Here is a 21,739-nt window from a genome sequence, read left to right as displayed (position 1 = left end):
CAGTTACTAAACCAGCTACTTCCTTTGCATTTGCAAGTTCCTGACTGCTGGCCTTATGTCATTTTGCTCTCCTAGGTTAAATGTATAAATTTAATAAATATTTGCTGAAGGGCTATTATGTTCAAGGCACTGAACTGTAGGGCATAGGATAATTCCTCTGAATTTTTAAACTCACTGAAAGGAAGAGAATGATGACAATATAATACTGATAGTAATAGTTATTATTATCATTACTGTGATTGAAGGCTTACCATATTCCAGGCATTGCTTTAAGTGATTAAAATGCATGAAATTTATTTTGTAAAATATTTCTATGTTTAGCTCATTTTGCAGATAAGAATACTTGAGACACAGAGCACTTAGCATACCCAAGGTCACATAGCTAGAAACTTGAGAAAACTGGATAAAAACCCAGACAGTCTATGAGTCCAGAACACAAGCAGTGGACCAACATATACAAAACCCAAGGAAGATTTAAACAAGGGTCCAACCCAAACAAACACAGTGCAATTAATTGGCATAAAACTCCTTTATTTCTCCATTGGATTTTAAAAGGTTATCAAATGTCTTTTTCCTGTTGCTAGTTTTCATTTTTGAAAACCAAACATCTCCAAACCTCATGTCTTGACTTTATATTATTTGCTCAAACTGCTTTTTAATTGGGGAGGGGCATTTCTGGTGTTTCTTAGTATAAAGAAAGTTGTCCTTAGGACTCTGTTAATGTCTCTTTTCTTGTACAGAAAAGCCGAATAGCTCTTTCTAAAGCCATTCCGAATAGTTCTCAAGGATGTCTCCACAGCTGACTTGAGGAGTGCTGAGGCCGGCTAGAGAAGAAGAGGGAGGAGGTACATGGCTGGCCAGGTCGGTCAGCTTCAGGGTTGTTAGGGTGATTGGCACTAGGCCCAGCCAGTAGGACCCCTCTGAGACAGCTTCCCTGATATCCCAGAGGCCTCGTTGGTAGACAGTAGCGTAGACAATATGAGGAAGGTCTCAGCTGTACCTCTTACGTGGATAAATGAAGTGTTTTGCCTCCAGCCCTGTCTGCACATTCTTGAATAGAGTGCTAATTAAAGGACACTTTAAAAATAAATAGCCCTGGCCGGTTTGGCTCAGCAATTAGAGCATCAGCCTGCAGACCAGAGAGTCCTGGGTTTGGTTCCCACTAAGGGCACATACCTGTACCTCAGTTGCACTTTGTCCCCAGCCTCAGTTGAGGTTGTGTGGGTGACAACCAGTAGATGTGTCTTTCTCACTCCGATGTTTCTCTCTCTCTTTTCCTCCCTCTCTCCCTCCCGCTCTATCTGAATATGAATGCAAAAATGTATCCTTATCCTCCGGTAAGGATAAATAAATAAATAAATAAATAAATAAATAAATAAATAAACACACAGTGTATAACCCTAATCAGGGCTGGCTTCACCAGCATGCAACTTGTCCGGTCACCCAGGACCCTGTGCTTAGAGGGGCCTGTGCTGGATGAATGTCTACTGTCACTGTCCTGAAATCCTGTCTTTCATTTCACACTGGGCTCTCAGATTATTTAGTCTGTCCTTCCCCTAGAAGATTAGTGACCAGAAAATAAGAATCTGAAAGTGCTATTTACATGTATCTCATTTTAATTTGTAATTAAATGTGAGAAGTAAAAACAAAAGAATTTTGTTCTCAATCCATTATCTAGAATTTAAGATAAAATAGAAACATTTAATGAAAAGTTACTCCCCTTTTCTTCTTTTTTTTTTTTAAGTACAGGTCATATTTATTTATTTTTTTTTCAAATTTTTTTCGTTATTGATTTTAGAGAAAGAGGAAGGAAGAGGGAGAGAGAGATAGAAACATTGATGAGAGAGAACATTGATTGGCCGCCTCCTGCATGCCCCCACTTGGGATCTGGCCCACAACCTGACTGGGAATCGAACCAGCGACCTCTTGGTGCATGGGTCGATGCTCAACCATGGAGCTGCAGCAGCCAGGCAAGGCCATATTATTTTTTAAAGTAATCGCTTTAAAACCAGAAACTAATGGCAGACTGCTGGTGTTACAATCACAGCCCGAGAAACACGTCCTCTTGCCATTCACAGGTAGGAAATGCTGCTGCCAGGAGCCCCCACTCAGGCCTCATGCTGGGGTGGCTTTTGCTTCTGTTTCTCCAGGCTTTCTTCTCTCCGTCATCGTCACAGTGACAGGCTTGTTCCCAGCTGCCCAGGGGAGGCTGCTGTCCTCAAAATCAACTGTCAGGTAAAACTCGTTAGGACCTGGACAAGTGGATACAGATAAACCCAATTTTATACACACACACTCAAGTATCATTCATTTTAATAAAGGCCATGATTCTAAATTTGTAGAACAGGAAAGGTACTAGATTTTAGAAGTGGAAGGACTTTGCAATTGGCTTATGCCATTTAAAACCTTGTTAAATTGCTTCTAGTTTTTGTTGCTGTTGTCGTTTTACTGATAGGAAAATGCAGACTAAGCCTAGGAAAAGAATTAGAGTAAGTGAGCATCATTAAGGGTTAGACTAAGTGAGCATCATTAAGGTTATGCTATATTTAATGGCAACATTGAATCTAAAACTCAGGTCTCATAAGTTCTTGGATATTTTTTTCATTATTTGTTTTTTTATACAGAGCGTAAAAGTTTATGAGAAAGGAAACTTAAATTGTCTGTTTATTTATGTATATCTTACAGGGGCCTGGAAACCACAGCCCACAGCCTACCTGCCTGTTTAAATAAGTAGTTTTATTGTAAAAGACACACCCATTTGTTTACAGATAGTCTATGGCCACTGAAACGTGTAACTCAATTACTGGATGCTATAGGCAGTTAAATGATCTAAAAGATTGAACAGTCATGTATAAATATAGAATTAATTTATATGTATAAGGCAATGCTGGTTTTTAAAAAATTTTTTTTTCTTTATTGATTTTTGAGAGAGAGGAAAGAAGAGAGAGAGATAGAAACATTGATGAGAGAGAACATCGATTGGCCACCTCCTGCATGCCCCACACTGAGGATTTGGCCCACACCTCTGCATGTGCCCAGGCCGGGAATTGAACTGGCGATCTCTTGATGCATGGGTCAACGCTCAACCACTGAGCAATGTGGGCTGGGCTGATTTGTTTTTTTTAATGTATAGCATAACTATGCAAACTTTAGGATCCACTTTCACGTGATGCTCATCTTTAACCCAGGTAACTATGGTTGAAAAGACACAACCTGTTCTTAATAAAATGGAGAGAGTAGATGGATCATTTTTAGAAGTCAAATTAAATGGATCCTGACCTGTCTGTCATCGGTGCATTATAACAAGTCATAGGTTTGCAGAAGCACCCATCAAAATCCTCATGCTTAACAATGGTTAATTTAGAGCAAGCATATTAACCACTCACATAACTAGGTAGTTATAAAGTAGAAATTACTTACATGTGATGTTTAAGGCAGTGAAAGGGAAGCTCAGAGCCAGCTGATTTTAACTCTACTAAGAGATAAGGTACTTGATACAAATGGTCCCTTTCTGTATTTAGCATCTTTAAAATGTAGCAGTAGAAGGAGGTAGCTGAAAGGTGTGTACTGAGCTTCAGCTTTATGACTCACAATCTGTTTTAAAAACCAAAAGATAATCAGTATGGGTTTGATTTTCTCAAACCACATCCATCTTTCAGATCTAGAAACAGTTGTCATTTTGGTCTCCCTAGATATCTTTGATCACATTGCTTCATAGATTTCTTAGCTTTGTTTTATTCTTCTCTATTTCTCTCTGCTACTTTTTATCCACATTCAAAACCAGGATAAGTGTTATTAGGACATTTGCACACAAGGCTTTCTTCCTAAAAGGATCCAAAGTTAGTATTATATGCTGCTGTTAAATGTAAATTTGGTTCCCAATATACATATGTGTATATAAATAAAATTGGTCCCAAAATATGGAAAAGAATTAACACTTGCAAACAAAGATGAAATCATAAATAAAGGTTGGTTTAATCTTGTTGGAGATGTACATATATCAACTGACGTTCCATGGAGTTATCTGTAAAAGAGACAGTTTGATTATTTGTACATCCCTTGGAAGATAATCGTTTTTCTGTTAAATAAATTCACTTATTGATTTATGCTCAATATTTTTAAATAGAATTTAAACTGATTAACTAAAGTGATTTAAATAATTGGGGAGGAAAGCCAATATGCAAAAAATATTTTTTAAAGAAAAGAAAAGAATTTATTTGCTAAAATTATGTGCACATCCCAAATCTTGGTTCCCTAGTGGACAGAAATAAGGCAAGGCAATCTGTTCTATAACTCACATGATATGAGAGGAACTGATCTATAAAATCTTCATGAGAGTCTATGAATTTGGATCTTGTAATTAAGGGCATGTTGAGAATGAAGCCTACAGGGCTGATAATGCAGACGAAAAATTGTTGCTTTAAATACCTCTGGACCTTGTTATACATAATAGATGATGTTCTAGTAAAATAATTTTTAATTCATAAACTATAAAGATTGTTTTGTAAATCAAATCTAATTTTAAAAGCAAAGGGTTACTTGCAAAGGATATTTTAAAAAGCCTTTGCTGCAGTTTTCTGATAAAATCATCCCTTTCCAAAGAGAGAAATGAGCCCCCCTGGAGGATTCTGTGAAGTCCACGGTTTTGGGGTGATGCCTGGGGGGCCCAGTCAGCCTGCTTCTTTAACAGCAGGGCAACTCCCCCTTTATATTCCATATGCAGGATTAAGGGGGGGGGGATTCTCCTGCTTTAAAAAGAATAATAAAACCACTGACCTCCTTCAGCTCCTGGATTTTCAGATTATACAACTATTTGTCTGAGTAAAGGAAACCTGGAGATGCTCTGGCCGAGTCTGCAGCACTGCCCAGCCCAACCCAATTATTTGAACAGAGGAGAGAATAATTCACCACAGCTAAGAGAAAGAGTTTCTTAAAGATGATGTCATTATTTCAGGACACAACCTTCTGACCAGCGATTTTGTTTTATAAGTGGACTTGTCCATAAAGCAGGGAATATCCTTGTCCACAGAATGGTGCATTTCCTGCCCATCTGGTCATTTATTATTTGGTACTATACTCTATGAGGGTTGCGAACAGGACAAAAATAGAGTTCTTCCCCTTAAAATTTGACTATATAAACTAATAAACACATTTTTTAGAATATTTCAATATTGTGGTACTGGTTTCATTTGAGTTTAGTAATAGGTCTAGATTAATGCTCCTTAAAATTCTCTCTGCTCTCTGCCTACCCATGGCAAAACAAAAATGAATTAACAATAGTAAAAATAATAATAGTAAACATTGTATAATGAATTAACAATAGTAAAAATGATAATAGTAAACATTGTATAAAATTAGAGAACTTCACATTAAAATTGTACTCTTTCATGTAGCCACAATGTGGAAAAATAGTACAGAGCAGTTCTGGTCCTTCCAAGAATGAACAAATTTAAAATTCACTATAGGAGAGTATATGCTATTATCAAGTATCTTTATTTTAGAAATAAAAATATAAGAAACAGGGGAGATAAATGACATACTTAAGGTGACATAATTAGTCGATGACAGAAGGGGACAAAATCCAATTTTCACCACCATCTCCTCCCACAGTGAAAATGGAGATGAAAAGTAATTAGCAAGTGTGGTTGCTAATCTGGCCAAAAACAGCTCCCATTTTTAAGTGTTTCTCTTTATGGTTAAATTCATGCGTTGTGAAAGTAGATTTCAAAGAAGAATTTGTTTGGCTGTCTATCTCCATTCCCTGCCATGCTTAAGATGGTGTCATCTCCAACCCCTCTTAGAGTAAAATCTTAGAGCCACCTGGAATTCATTAAAGGGTAAGTATTAATAGGGCAATGAACTTGAACTAGATCGAGGAAACCTGAAATTTTTATTGTCTGCCTCTATCGGTATTTAATAGATGTTCGTTACAGAGTCACCAGAAAATCCAGTGAATATTACTGACTAGAGAATAGTTATACCATTCCTTAAACTTTTGAAGAGACTGTTAACGAAGCCCTGTTTATTCTTGCTTGGTTTTCACCTTTGATGCAGTTCAAATAGCGGTCACGAACCAAACCATTGACTCAGATCTTGATGTTCTTTGAAAAGTTCACTTTAGTTCAGTTACTATAACAGGCAGAATAATATTTTAAAGTTCATCAGATTGACAGTCTGAAGACCTGGACTCTACAGTTAAATAGTCGTGAACACAGGAACATCATCGACCCACTTTGGATCTGGGGTTCTTTGTTTGTAGATGGTTCAGTGACTTTCTATACCTCTCATGCCCCTTCTGATTCTAAAATGTTTTAAAATAGCCACATTGTACTTTTACTACCTGCATAACATTGTGGAGTTTGTGAAAAGGACCCTGCAATGGAGACAGAAGATCTTAAGATCAATCATAATTTCACTCCTTACTGCTTCTGAGACTTACACTAATATACTTAACTTTCTAAATCTGCTTTTTCAACTAAAAAATGGGTAAACAGTACTTCTGTGGCTTAAATAATGGATTATAGTTAGAATCAAGTGTAAAATTACACATAACTTGAAACTCCCTACAAAGCACAAGGACTGATTGCCTTTAAAATAGAAACCATATTATGAACTTTCACTACAATTTTTGAAATATTGCTCACCGTCTCAGTCAGCTTAGGCTGCTGTAACAGCATACCATGCCCTGGGTGGCTTAAATCACAGATGTTTATTTTTTATAGTTCTAGAGCAGTGATTCTCAACCTGTGGGTCGCGACCCCTTTGGGGGTTGAACAACCCTTTCACAGGGGTCACCTAAGACATAACAGTAGCAAAATTACAGTTATGAAGTAGCAACGAAAATAATTTTATGGTTGGGGGTCACGACAACATGAGGAACTGTATTAAAGGGTTGCAGCATTAGGAAGGTTGAGAACCACTGTTCTAGAAGCTGATAAGTCCAACATCAAAATGATAGCAGGTTTGGTTGTTGGCGAGGGTTCATCCTGGCTTGCAGGTGGCCACCTTCTTTTTGTACCCTCACGTGTTGGAGAGAAAGAACTCCCAATGACTCTTTCTCTTCTTATAAGGGCACTAATTTCATCATGGGGGCTCCACTCTCATGACCTCATTAAACCTAATTGCCTCAAAAAGGCCCCACCCCCTAATACCTTCACAGTAGGATTCGTGCTTCAACATATGAACATTTGGTCCATAACACTCACATTAATTCTGGGAGAAAGATATTACTACCAACGAGATATATTTTGATATCCCCAAAGAAAATAAATCTAAAAAGGAATTCAGATTATTAGTGGCTTGAGTGAGTGACCTTATTTTTGCCTTTCAAATCTTGACAAGAGGACAAATGACTCTCAAACTCAAAATTTCAATAGTTAAGCAGCTTTCTTGACTAATTCTGTGTGTTTTAAATATCCAGGAATGTGAGATCTCAGAGGCACTGTGAAGATTAGCTAGACCATCTTCTTGGTTTATAAGTGAGGGAGTTAAGACCACCAGAAATGGAATCTTTTAGCAAATTGCTGATTGTGAGTGGATCATGCTCCAAATTAATGGCCCTCCCTCTATATCATACCATTATTACCAGGCATTTCAGTATTCCTTGCTAGAGAGGTAGAGTATTGTTAGGGTTGTTCTTCCACCATGATTTATACAGAGGGTATGTAACATTCCCATCATTGTGGTCATTCTGTAGAGCAGCTGGAAGTCATAACAAGGAGCAGATTTTCTTCCCCCTTCATTCAGATGTGAGGAAACTAAACATTTAAGTTGCTAGGCAAAGGTCACATAGCTGGGAGGCAGAATAACTCGGTAAGTATGCAGGCTTTGACTAGATCGGACTGGGATGGAACCCTTTTCTATCACGTTGTAGCTGTGTGACCTTGGGACAAGTAGTTTTAGTGTCCTAGGCCTTCAATTCCACATCTGTAAAATGATAACAATCTAAAGATGGTCAAGTGCCTGGAACATAATAAGCATTACCCAGTTCCCAACGTTCTCAGTAGCAAACCAGGGACTAGCAAACACAGTCCTTACCTCCTTGTTCAGTGCACTCTTTAATACACTTCAGGTTACAGAGAGAACATTGTTTTGAACTGAGAATATTAAGTGCATTTTTAAAAGCCTTGTCTTCCAAAATCAATCTTTTCAGATTTTTTAATAATGCAAGAAAAGAGCTTGAAGTTGGCCCACAGAGATTTTTATGAACCAAAGGGTTATTTTTAATTGGATTTTGTGCCTGTTGTGATGGAAATAGTTGTTTCATAGGTTAAGCATTATGACTTTACTGCAAAATCAAGCCCAGAATGGGGTATAATGATGACATCACTCTTATTCTTCTTTTTCTTGACAAAACACTTTTAAAATGAAGAGAATGGGAATAAAGCCGCATCAAAATCACCCAGTTCTAAGGGTGGGTGGGGGAAGATCCCCCCTATAAAAATAGCTTTAAAATGATATATTCTCTATCCAAAGATCAAAACTAAGAATGACCCCCGCTGTCAGTAGGATAATAAGATTCTGTAGTTATTAAACACTTCTTTCTTCACTATTAAAACCAGAAATAGTGTCTTTGATCCTGGAACTTGCTTTCAACATTTGATCTCAAAGCATTTTTTCAGTTGCTGAACTAACAGGCTTCCTCTAGTTACTTAGTGATAAATCTCTTATAACTGTCTGTCTAAAAAAGCTTTTATTCATGCATCCGGATTAATTTAATTTTTCTAAACAATAAGAGGTGATTTCTAGTCTTCATGATGGCCCTGTTTAAAGACACAGGCAGTTCATTTCTGCAAAATGTAGCTTATGTCACTGGCTTGCTTTCAGTTCCAGAGAAACCCCAACCAAGGAATACAGGACTTGTGTTCGGTGACACCCTAAGAGAGAAATCGGGGAGCTGGGTGGATGGATAGTCTGTAGTGCTAAAAGCAAACAATGAATGCTTTCTCATCGGACTTCTTACTAAGGTTTCTTCTACGTGGTTCCTTTGTTTATTTTTTCTCTTTTATTCTCTCTCCTGTTCACTGGCACTTAATATGTGCTGCATGGACATTGATTGGTTTTGCTGATAGAATTTAGCTGAAGAAATTGTGAGGCAAATCCCGGTCCTGAATCAAATGGAAGTCACTAAACTCAACGAAGTCATGTATTCCATTACTGTCATGTACTAGTAAATATCATTACTTAAAAAACTGAAATCCATCCCCAAATAGTGTATCTTTAAAAACATTTCATTATTTCATTATTTTCTCAGTGAATCATAATGTGAGATTAGTAGATATGCTTATTTTTCTATCAAATTTTTCTAGTTATACTAAAAGCTATTTCTTCTTGCTTTGTGTTTAAGTGGAAGAGTGACATTTGTCTACTTTGTCTTTTCAATAATTTCCACAAAACAACTTTCTGAGATAATCTGTTCTAAACCAATTTAAATTTTATTTACAGAATTTAAACTGTCATAGATCCACTGGCATTTACTTTCTTGGTTACATTTCTTGCCCTCTTCTGGTTTTAACCTAGGAATCCCTGCCCTCTACAGCTGTTTAATGTCACTTTTATTCCTTCCCACTCAATATTTGGCCCCTTTTTGGCTGTGACTTATATTTTCTTTATTTTCTTAGAGTCAGTGCTTTTTAAAAAAAAATCCTCACCTGAGGATATTTTTCCATTTATTTTCAGATAGAGTGAGAGGGAGAGAGAGAGAGAAGGAGAGAGACACTGATTGGTTGCCTCACACACGCCCCCACCAGGGCCAGGGACCAAACCACAACCCAGGTATGTTCTCTGGACCGGATTTGAACCCACAGCTCTTTGGTTTGCAGGCCAATGCTCTAACTGCTGAGCCAAACTGGCCAGGGTGAGTCAGTACCTATAACTACACTCATTTCCTGCCCCTCCACTAGACTTAGGTTTTAGACACATTTCATAAATTTAAGAACTTGGTGAACATTGGAGGTGCATGAGGTCAGAGTGAAGAGCAGCCCTCACACAATGTAGTGCCCAGAGCAGCTTTCTCTCCAGAGGCTAATTCAGCCAGTGGCCACTCACTGACGGTGGTTGGCTAATGACCTGTGGTCAGATCTCTCCCCGAGCTCAGAGGTTACACGACTGCTAATAGCTACTGCATTAACAAGAAAGTGATAACTGTAAAAATCAGAGAACTCCTTAGGGGGGAAAAAACATGTGTAAATGTGGGAGACGTCCCAATGCTGTATTGACTGTGCCTATTTATGACACCAGGTTAATTCACTTGTCTTAGATCAATGCATAATGTTGAAGATTCTTCTTAAAATGTCACACCAGAATGTCTGTTAACTTGCCATTTTCCTTGCTTGCTATGACTCTAAAGAGCTTGAAAATTGATCCAGCCAGTCTGTTTTCTCTCCTCTTCTCTCCTCTCCTCTCCTCTTCCTCTCCTCTCCTCTCCTCTCCTCTCCTCTTCAGTCTCCTCTCCTCTTCTCTTCTCTTCTCTTCTCTTCTCTTCTCTTCTCTTCTCTTCTCTTCTCTTCTCTTCTCTTCTCTTCTCTTCTCTTCTCTTCTCTTCTCTTCTCTTCTCTTCTCTTCTCTTCTCTCTCCTTTCTCTCATTTCTTTTTCTCTTCTCTCTCCTCCTAATCTCTCACTTTCCCCCTGTCTTTGCCTCTTTCTCTCACTCTCTGTGAGGTTCGTTTGCTTGACTGATTCTGAGCGTTCATAATGACTGTTTGGCATATTCTACAGGCAAAGGTCCCGAGACCCTTTTTGCCGGCTATAACCTCAATGATAACGAATGGCACACAGTGCGTGTGGTTCGTCGAGGAAAAAGTTTAAAGTTAACAGTGGATGACCAACAGGCCATGACAGGTAAACCCTGCTGTCCCCATCGCCCTCTCTTTTTTTGAAGCTTTATACTTCCCCATTTCTTGCAGGTGACTCTGGAAATCAAGTGCACAACTTGAAGCTGATACACAGTTCAATCTTGTCTATGTGTGATTTGTCTTTTGGTTTTTCTTCTCTTTTTAAATTTTAATTTATTGGGGTGACATTGTTTAATAAAATTATGTAGGTTTCAAGTGTGCATTCCTATAATATATGATCTGTATATTGCATTGTGTGCCCACCACCCAAAGTCAAATCATCTTCTGTCACCAAATACTTGACCCCCTTTACCCTCTCCTACTTCCCCACACCCCTTCCTTCTGGTAACCAACATACTGTGGTCTGTGTCTATGAGTCTCTGTTTTATAGTCTACATAGGATTGAAATCATGTGGCTCTTAGTTTTTTCAGACTTATTTAGCTTAATATGATATTCTCAAGGCCCACCCATGTCGCAAATGGCAGTATTTCATCTTTTCTTATGTCTGAGTACTGCTCCATTGTATATATGTCATATCATCTATATCCAATTATCTACTGAAGGGCATTTGAATTGTTTCCATATCTTGAACACTATGAATAATTCTGCAGTTATATCTTTGCAAATAAATGCTTTCAAACTTTTGGGGTAGATACACAGAATAGGGGTTGCTGGGTCATATGGTAACTCCATTCTTAATTTTTTGAGAAACCTCCATACTCTTTTCCATAGCTATACCAGTTTACGTTCCCTTTCTCCACAACTTCTCCAACACTTGTTATTACTTGTCTTGCTGATAATAGCCATTCTAACAGGTGTGAGGTGGTATCTCATTGTAGTTTTGATCTGCATTTCCCTAATAGCTAGTGAAGTTGAGCATCTTTTCATGTATCTGTTGTCATTTGTATGTCTCCTTGGGGAAGTGTCTGTTCAGAACCTCTGCCCATTTTTTAATTAGGTTGTTTATTTGCTTGATGTTGAGTTGTATGAGTTCTTTATGTATTTTGGATACTAACCCCTTATCAGAGCTGAAGTTTGCAAATATATTCTCTCACTTGGTTGGTTGCCTGTTTGTTTTGTTGGAAATTTGTTTTGCTCTGCAGAAGCTTTCTAGATTGATATAGTCCCATTCATTTATTTTTGTTTTTATGTCTCTTTGCCTTTGGGGTCAAATTCATAAAATCTTCTCCAAGACCAAGGTCCATAAGCTTAGTACCCATTTTTTTCAGCAAAATATTTACTTACTAAGGAGCATGTTAAATGTTTTACCACTCAGGGCAACAGTTTTTATATAGTGTTTTTGTCTGTTTAATAATTCACTAAGAAGTTATAATTATAAAATATTTCAATTTTGTGGCTTTGTAAATATCTTAGTGTCTCATAAAATATTGAAGTCATTGTTTGGACGCCAGTTACTTTGTTTCTCATATATTTTGGTGATGAACAGCAGAAAGTTACAGTTTTTACTTCTAGGTAAATTGATAAATATGCTGAAATTCAGTCAGGTGGATTGCTTTTTCCTCATAAGCTATAATAGGTCATCTTTGGCCATTAAATCCAGATGGTTAAACTCTACTATTAAGGATATTAAGTTTAATCCCTGATTTGTAGATTCCTAACTGAGATGAGCCATACAAAGATCCACCCCAGAGGCAAAGGGGACCCAGTAAAAGAGGAATGAGTGGGCCTTTACATTCTGCTGAAAATAACTTCAAAGCACAAGACCTGCTGGGACATTAGCTTTTTTCCCCTTCTTTAGGGAACATGTCCATGATAATTATTTTAGTACAAGGCAAAAACAGTCCTTGTGTAGTGGAAAAGTGTCTGTTTTACATTCATCCAAGGCAGGGTTGGGGTGGGGGTTCTCATAATCAGAGACCTGCTGAGTCCATCAGTGTGGAAATATGCGTATGAAATTTTAACTTTTGATACAATTATTCCTGAGTTCAAATGAAGCAAGCTGCCAACTCATAGATCGCTTCATATTTTATTTCATTAGTCCTTAGTGGCTTTTCAGGAATTTATTTTCTACATGTGGGTGCAACTTCACTTTGTTTCAGATCATGTGAAGAGCTTTAAAGGGACCAGTTCCTAGTCTGACACCACAAAAGTCTGGGGAGCACAGTAATTTTTTTTTCTTAAAATATCTTCAGAGGACTGTCATGCAGCTGGTCCATGGACTGACTTTGAGAAACCACTGCGATGAATGTGCCCTTTTATTCTCTGAGGACGAAAATCAACCAAAGAACCATGAGCAGAAACCTTTATTCAAAAACGCCAAGCATGAGAAGGCTCTGAAGGGGCTGAGCTTAGGGAAGGAAGGCCGGATTTTTGCAGAGCTTTGGCCAAAGTGTAAGCTGAAGTTCAGCTAGTTTTAGTCAAGGGCAGTTCCAGGAAGATGAATGAATTGTTTTTTGTAGATTAGCACCCATTGTTTGGACAATTTTGATTTTGTGAAGAGAGGTAGAAATCGGCAGTTAAGGCCTAAGTGGCTTATGTGTCTTTGAAGTGTCATTATCACCAGAACTGAAAAGAGAACCTAGGTGTGTTGTTGGCTAGATTGTTTGCCTTTGATTCGTGGTCCGTTAAGTCTTACCAAAAGGATAGTTTGCCAAGTTTGCACTTTGAACTGCAAGAACTCTGCTGTTCTTGATCTACATGGAGCAAAGGGTCTTTGCTGACTCCTGCAGCCGAAAGGCAGTGGCCTTGTCTCCTTAGTTTGTGTCACCTAATTCTGTCTGAATCCGTGGACCTCCCCAGAGGGCAGGAGGCTGGCACTCAGTAAATCCCATCCGCGTTTTCCTGGTCAGTGGTGAGCCCCTCATTGTCTGTTTCAGCCCTCAGATGCATTCTTCTCCCTTCTTTTCTCTTTCTGGAACACCTTGAAAATCACATCTTTGTGAGAGATTGGAAAAAATGTTGTCTTCCAGCAGCTTCCACTTTCTGCCAAGAAGAAGCCTTTGAGGCAAAGTGCTCCAAGGGACTTGGCCGGCTTTTAAGAATTGAAAGAAGAGCAAAATATAAACTAGCATTTCAGTGAATTAGCCTGCCATTTACTCTTTCTCAAAATTGCCAAGGCCTTAGCAGAAATCGGAGTCTACCCTCTGCTCTGTAGGAACTGAAGATTGTTTTTCAGTTAGGGGAGCAAACATGCTCTTTCCCAGAGTTATAAAGATGACATGGGAACACAAGCCAAGTCAACACTGACGTTTCACCTAAATTAGCCATTTTCCTCCCAGTATCCCCCTCCCCCCTCCACACACTCCTCTTCTCTTCCCCCAACTCCCAGCATCTTGCTGCTCAGAGTTAAGGACAATTTTTCTTTTTTTCTGCTGTGACTTACCGTCACTTGGTGAGTTTTCATCAGGGTGATTTATGGGATTACGTTTTGTCAAAGCTCTCATGAAAGCCAACAAGTCATAATTTAAAAAAAGTTGGCCTCAATTTATATCATTAGAAATGTTTCCAAAGACAGCAATAGAGACTTGCCAATGAGGCTTATGTTTAGGGTGGGCTCTTTTCAAACAGCCTAGTGGCCACTTGAAGCCACCTGTGAATCAGGAAACCAATGGGGATTTCTTATGAGATTTCACAAAAAGTCAGAAAGCACTGAACAAGAAAAATTTTAAAAAGGAAAGCACTAGAGATGCTCCATGCCAAATCCTACATCTGACCACATCTTTAAGCTACAGTTATAAAGATACACAGTTAAGTCAAGCATCGGTTGAACACAGGCCAGTCCATACTCAGACTGTTCTTGGAAAGTCTGCCCCTTGTCTGGGGTGATGAGGACAGCAGTTACCAGCAAAATAAAAAAAATAAATAAAAATAAATAAAAAAAGCCCAAAAAGAGAGATTTCTGAGCACTTGGATGAGAAAGGGATCTATAAAATATATGGGTCCCTAAGTGGAGAAACCTTAGGTTTCAACTCATCACTTAGTGTGTGAATTGCATGTTTTGTATGTGTGTTTATGTCAGTGTGTGTCTTCACTGTACAGTTCTCACCATCCATGCAGTCCCTCCAGCGTGGAAGCCGGGCATCATCATTTCCCTCCTTCCCATCATTCTGAACATCACTAGTAAATCCTACAGATTGCATTCGCATAATTACCTTATTCTGTTCTCTCTTTTTTATTTTTGCTGTAATCACGCTAGTCCAAACCATCTCCAATGTATTCCACCCACATCAGAGAGGTTAGACACACACACACACACACACACACACACACTCTGTCTTGCACACCCCGACTCTGTCTTGCACAGCCCGACTCATGGCTCCCACTTGCCTAAAACCCTCTGGCAGCTCCTGATATGATCCGGAGGCACCGTGGTACCTGAGCCCTGTCTCTCTTTCCCTCTGACGTGAACCGCGAGCCTCACTTACTCATGACACTGTAGCCACACTTTCCAGCTCCTTGACTCCTGAGAGCTGTTGTTTTATGTACCTCACCATTTCTCTTCTGTTCTTACCATGGCTTTCTCTTTTCTGAATCTTCCAAGTTTAAGTGAAATCTCAACTCAGGTATTTTGCCCATTTCATATTTTCCAACACAACAGCCTGTTCATCAAATCCCTAATGTTTTTTCTGAGTGTAGTCATGATACATTGGACTATTTCCTTACATCTCTTTGTCTGCCTTCTTCCAGTAGGCTGTGAGTTTTGTGAAAATCGGATCCATGTCTGTTCCTCCTACCACTTTTTTTTATTATCACCTGATGCATACCCATACCACACACCCAGTAACTCCAAATGAATTAACACCTCAACGTAAGGCTGGAGGCTTCTTTTGTTCTGCCAGCAGAAATTAACCCAACTCTGAGCAAGGCTGAACCTGAAGTAGCTGATCTTGCTGTCAGTTTCGGTAAAAAGACTTGATTTAGATGTTGAAAATTTATGCAAACACACCGTCCAGGTGGGTGTTTTCCTACCAGAAATGATCACCCATCTGCTCTAGCCCAGACCCTCCGGTCAGAGGCATTTTGCTAATCAAATTTTTCTTCCCACTAAATCTCTGGAAAAGATTTTGAAATGGTCAGAGCCTTAAAAATGCTTCTCCTTGAACATCAATTTTTATTATAATATATGTATACAAAAGTAGAGGTGACTACATTACTTATAGAGGATTAAACACTGGAATAAATTCTGAGGAAAGAGTTTTTAAAAGGCAGCAGTTAACGTTTTCTTAGTCAGTGGATAATGGCTTTGAGGTGCTAATCCTGTCTCTGGAGCGAGCCTGCCGCCGTTACTGTCAGCACAATTTATATATGCTTATTAAGGAGAGAATAGGCTCTTGAACATGGGCCATAATGATTTTTCTTGTAACTGGGCCATGGTTGTTGCTTCGCCACTGTTTTACTACCTTTTTATTATTTATGCTCTGCATATCCTATTCCTTTGAGAAATGAAGACAGGCCTTATGTGCAATTTTCATCACTGAACTTCTCCGTCCTAACAAAACGTGGTTCGCTAGCTCAGTACAGCTAAGAACTGGACAATCTGGGAGTAATATTTAATTTCAAGAATTAGAGAGATTTTTTTCCAGATATTTCTTTCCTATCGGTTGGTTCGTTAATGGAACTTTTAAGAAGAAACATGACAGTTTCAGGATTGGGTTGGGTTCACTGAGTTAAAACTCAGATTTTAATATTGTGAAAAAGATAAAAATCAGAACAAGGAGATAGAAAAGCCCAAGTGATTTTTAAGCTTTTTATATTTTTCATTCTACATGGCTTGCTAATTCAGTGTTACTGGTGTCTATGGAGCCTTATATTTAAAAATTATTAAAGGCTCATTTTATTTGCCACCAAAGAGAGGCTTTTCCACAGAGCAGTGTGAAGGTCACTGAACAAGAAGAACCAAAGAAGGAGAAAGAGATGATGTCATACTAGAAACCAGAACTGCTAAGAATTTAATTGTATTTTTTGCACCACATAGACAAGCAGGAGACCTAGTGGGGAGGAAGGAGGAGGTCAGACAATTATATACAGTGATATATATTTTTTTTGTTTAAAAAGAAAAAAAAGTTTGCAGAGAGGGTATTAGAACAGACCAATGATGAAAAAGAGAACACACCCAGGGTGACAGGACAGTTGTTATCAGGATCAAGAACTAGTAAACAGGTGTGAAAATTTAGTAGAGCCAAGTTCAGATTAGGGGAGAGATTTTTCACAACAGTGCAATTTGTAAGCATGGACGTCAATTAAGTATGCAGACAATTTTTCTTATGCAACAAGTACTGCCTTTTATATTTTGCTTACAAGGATTTCCTTAAAATGCCACCTAATATTTTACTATCTTGACCACAGACGTGGAAATCTGTCAAGCTGGTCGAAGGAGGCCCACACAGGTGGCCATCCAGCCTTCACACACCTGGGAAGAAGTGCAGTGAATTTTCTCAGGGCCTGATACTGGGCTTGGCTCTAATTAATATTTTCATTACTATCCTGGATGATGGGATAGGGTAAGCTTAATAAATTTTCCAGTTGCCAAATTGAGTAGTGAAGTTAGCACCTGGAAGAACTTGATTACAATTTTGAATGACCTTTTAGAGTTTCAGAAGTAGGTGAATGACAACTTAATTAAACAAGAACAGGATGCTGGGAGTGAATCTCTAGTAATGATAAAGTACTTCCTGTTGGGATTTAAAAAACAGGTTTATGTCTTTTAATTTAGTTTTTCGTCCACCCTGAAGATAGGGGCAGTTATCACTCTGGAGATAGAATGGCCCGAGGTTGGCTTTCAGTGGAGTGGACAGAGAATCTGGCTAGATGAAGAGAGAGCAGCTGGGTGGAAGGGTGAATCCCTTTATACATCTGCAAACGAGCTTCATACTCAGAAGTTTAAAGAAGATTATAACTTTGGTAATGAGGACTAATTTTACTGGTATTCTCAAAATTGGACATGCCTTGAATTGTGCTCAATTCAGTTATCCGAAACGTAAGTGCAGGGAAAACGGCATAGACTATGGAAACTATCAGCACAGAAAAAGGAAGGAGAAAGTGACACCCTTCACTTCAAACACAAGTTCATGGTCATTATAGGAAGAATGGTCAGCAGCTCTTCATTATTTTAATTGGTGGTAGGAAGATATACAGTCACTTTTTTTTTTTTTTAAGAACATTTCTTGTAAAGAAAAACATCACCATGAAGCTGAGATGTATCACTTTCTACTATGATGATTTAGGACAATCATTGCCTCTAAACCCTTCGCTGTCTTCCTTCCTTCCTTCCTTCCTTCCTTCCTTCCTTCCTTCCTTCCTTCCTTCCTCCCTCCCTCCCTCCCTCCCTCCCTCCCTCCCTTCCTCCCTTCTTCCCTCCCTCCCTCATCTTTTTACTCACTTCTTTTTATTTTCTCTTCCTCTCTCCCTCTTAACCTTTCTTTCTCCCTTTAGCCCTTTCTCTATCTTTCACTTCCCTTTATTTATTTTTTCTTCTACTTTTAAAAACCTCTGTCACTTTGGCTAATGAGAACAATTTCTGCTGAGACTAAAATTTTCACAGAGTAAAACTGACTTAAGAAAGTTGTGTTATGGAATATAGCCCTTTAACATCACTTCTGTGTTTTTACTACATGTGATTGCATATCAAGGAGGTATTGGGATTCTTGTGTCTTCAAAGGTGATGTTGTTACAAGTTGAAAGTACCTTCCAGATCCAGAGAATAATAAGGCATTGTCCTCCCATGTAGGGCAAATGGCAGGCGATCATACCCGGCTGGAGTTTCACAACATAGAGACTGGCATCATCACAGAACGGCGGTATCTGTCTTCTGTCCCCTCCAACTTCATTGGACACCTTCAGAGTCTGACCTTCAATGGAATGGCATACATTGACTTGTGCAAAAATGGTGACATAGATTACTGTGAGCTCAATGCCAGATTTGGCTTCCGGAACATCATAGCAGACCCTGTCACCTTCAAGACCAAATCCAGCTATGTTGCCTTAGCTACATTGCAAGCCTACACTTCTATGCATCTTTTCTTCCAGTTCAAGACAACATCCCTAGATGGACTAATTCTATATAACAGTGGGGATGGAAATGACTTTATTGTGGTTGAATTAGTTAAAGGGTAAGTATATGTCAGTCCAATGACAAATGAAACTTTTGGAAAATGTACCTTAATTTCCAAAAGTAGGCATTAAACAGAATCTATTGGCTTGCAAGGTCATGGGCAGGGGCAGATGGGGTGGAGGGGTATACATATAATATATTCATTTATATCACTTAAGTATCTTATAAATTAGTACGGGTGTTGTGCAGTCTTCTACATCTACATTTCCATGTATTTATCTGAGACATAAATAACACCAAGTTCTAACTATTTTATGCTCTACACTTCAAATGTGGATTGCCCCACCATCACTATGCACACTATACACCTGCGAAAGAATCTCTCCACATTTGTAGGCTAACCTGTGCTAAGTTCAACAGCTGATTCAAGGGCTCAGATTACTTCAGTTTCACAAAGTCCCGTTTAACTCAAGCTGAATTCTATGTCCAAGTTCCTTGAAGAATTTAGAAAGATATTTGTGAAATTTCCTTGAAACTGCGATAAAGGTTTCATGTAATTTGATTGATTTTAGTATTCATTCATTCAGTGAGCATCACTGCATATTTACAGTGGGCTTGGCACATGTGCCCATTTCGGATTCCACCCAACCCAAGGCGTGCATGTGCAGCCCGTGGGCCCCAGGGGATACAGGTGAACAGAGAACAGAGCACTGTGACGACCGTCCACGAGGCTTAGGAGAGTGTTTAGGGTAATTATGAAACCTGGGAGGCGGAGAGTGGATATTCGAGCTGAGACTTGAAGGATGAGAGCAGGTTTGCACAGAGAAGCAGACACGCGAGGCGAAGGGGAACGCAGTGCAGGAAGCTGAGGAGAATCGCCAGTGGGTGTGGGCAGCGGAGGAAGGGGGGGTGGTGAAAATGGGGACTGCGTAGTGAGAGAGAGCTATCTTCCAAAAGCAGAGGACAGACTCATTTTTTAAATTACTTTCATGATTCTTTATAGTGATGACAATTAGAATCCTCCTTACTGACCCAGAATAGTGCTTTTGGCCTCATGACTTCTAGCAACGATGGAATCACCTGAAAAAAAAAATTTGCCCATTTGTGATAGCGAGTGTGACTCCCACCAAAACTTAGAAAGTGATGGCGTTTCTCACCGTTCCTTTTTGCCCAGGTACTTACATTATGTGTTTGATTTGGGAAATGGTGCTAACCTCATCAAAGGGAGCTCAAACAAACCTCTCAATGACAATCAGTGGCACAATGTGATGATATCAAGGGACACCAGCAATCTCCACACTGTAAAGATTGACACGAAAATCACAACGCAGATCACCGCAGGAGCCAGGAACTTGGATCTCAAGAGTAAGTGCACAGGGTCAGAGCAGCTAATGTGAACCCCGGGGCCTCCACTCACTTGGCAGGTCTTCTACTATGTGTGTGTGTGTGTGTGCGCGCGCGCGCACGTGTGCGTGTGCGCACCTTCTAAAAAAACTGACTAGAATTTTATTTCCTGCACATAATTAATAATACAACACACAGCCTCTGTTCCGTCTTTAATGTGGCAGAAACATGCATTTTTAATAGCAGTTCAAAACACGCAACACCTAAGAATTGCATGCATGATTAAATTTTAAAGAGTGAGAAAAATGTAGTCTTCGTTTCGATATTATGAGGAAAAATAGACATTTGCAAGTTTCCTTAGTCACACAGTTTTCAATTGATGTGGAGTCAAGGTAAACAGATACCTCAGGACTTTCTTCAATAGCTTATTACATTTTTTTCCTTGGTGAGGTTTCCTCGATACTTAGAGACCCTCGGACTAACCAGGGTCTGAGCCTGGCTTATCCCTTTGGACCTCCGACCGTGAATCCTCCCACCACACGCACACCAGTGAGAATGTTTCTTTTACCAGCTTCTAAGAAAGTTTTAGCAGACATTCTCTTGCCTTATTGATACTTGATTTCTCCAGTGACCAATACAAATGCCTTAGAAAACATGTCATTAATAAGAGAAAATAACAGAGGTTTCCACCCGAGAGGGTTTTTGTGAATTACTAAGAACAGGTCTGTATATTCCATCACATGTAACACTACAACAAGCATTGGGCGAGGTATCATTAGCATTTTATTAAGCATTTAGGAAACCTGAGCTGGAAATAACTTGCCCATGGATAAAAATACGGCTATAGTTGAGCAAACACCTGCCTCCGGTTCTGACACACACCCCGTCCGTTGCTGCCTCTCCTCCCCTGATGCAGCCCCTGGTCCTGCAGGGATCCTCCTGGTCACTCATATGGCAAGAACTGTTCATTCACTGATGGGATCTTTCTCCTTGATTCACATAGAATTTACATGGGGCAGTTAGGGGACTGGACAGAGAAAATGCAACAGAAGCCTTTGTAGAGAAAAATCCTCTTGCAAAATAGGATAAAAGTGTTTCACTTTCTGAAATTGTAGAATTTATTTACAGTCCCAGCACTGTATTCACCCAATACCTAAAATGGGTGGTAATGACTGTCTCCCTTCTTTCAGAGTGAGCCTCTTGTTGACTTCAAAGGCATCTTGTTTATGCCCACAAATCTAATAGCTTAGCCCAGAGAGTAAAACGCAGTTCAAAGGAAATGCCGTTTAACAGGCGAAATCTTTTTCTCGTCTCTGACCGAAGTGGATGGGATGCGTTTTCTGCCCCTGATTTGTGGGTGCCCAGTGCTGCACAGAGGGATCAGATAGTAATTGTCAAGGGAAAGGGAGAGACGGACAGTCAGTGTGCTGGCCAGGCCAGCTACCAGCTTAAAGCAAAATGCTGTCCTGTCTGCATAAGGGGAGACCTCAGTAAGCGTCACCAGAAACTGGACACCATGTCGGGGACGCAAATGGCTGGAAAAGAGCAGT

The 21,739-nt window shown here is 39.4% G+C and overlaps 1 protein-coding gene across 15 annotated transcripts in view; it reads left to right on the top strand.

The window, feature by feature from the left end:
- The window catches only part of NRXN1 (neurexin 1), a 1,071,251-nt gene that overhangs the window by 500,118 nt on the left and 549,394 nt on the right, over positions 1 to 21,739 (top strand). For all 15 annotated transcript variants that reach the window (XM_036262501.1, XM_036262500.1, XM_036262498.1 and 12 more), the window contains 3 exons: positions 10,718 to 10,840; positions 18,522 to 18,903; positions 20,020 to 20,210. In XM_036262501.1, coding sequence (XP_036118394.1) covers positions 10,718 to 10,840; positions 18,522 to 18,903; positions 20,020 to 20,210 — 696 coding nt within the window. The remainder of the gene's footprint in view (positions 1 to 10,717; positions 10,841 to 18,521; positions 18,904 to 20,019; positions 20,211 to 21,739) is intronic.

The sequence above is a fragment of the Molossus molossus genome, unplaced genomic scaffold, assembly GCF_014108415.1.
Source record: "Molossus molossus isolate mMolMol1 unplaced genomic scaffold, mMolMol1.p scaffold_m16_p_15, whole genome shotgun sequence".
Classification (NCBI taxonomy): domain Eukaryota; kingdom Metazoa; phylum Chordata; class Mammalia; order Chiroptera; family Molossidae; genus Molossus; species Molossus molossus.
The sequence above is the reverse complement of the archived record's forward strand: the minus strand, read 5'-3'. Positions and strand labels throughout refer to the sequence as shown.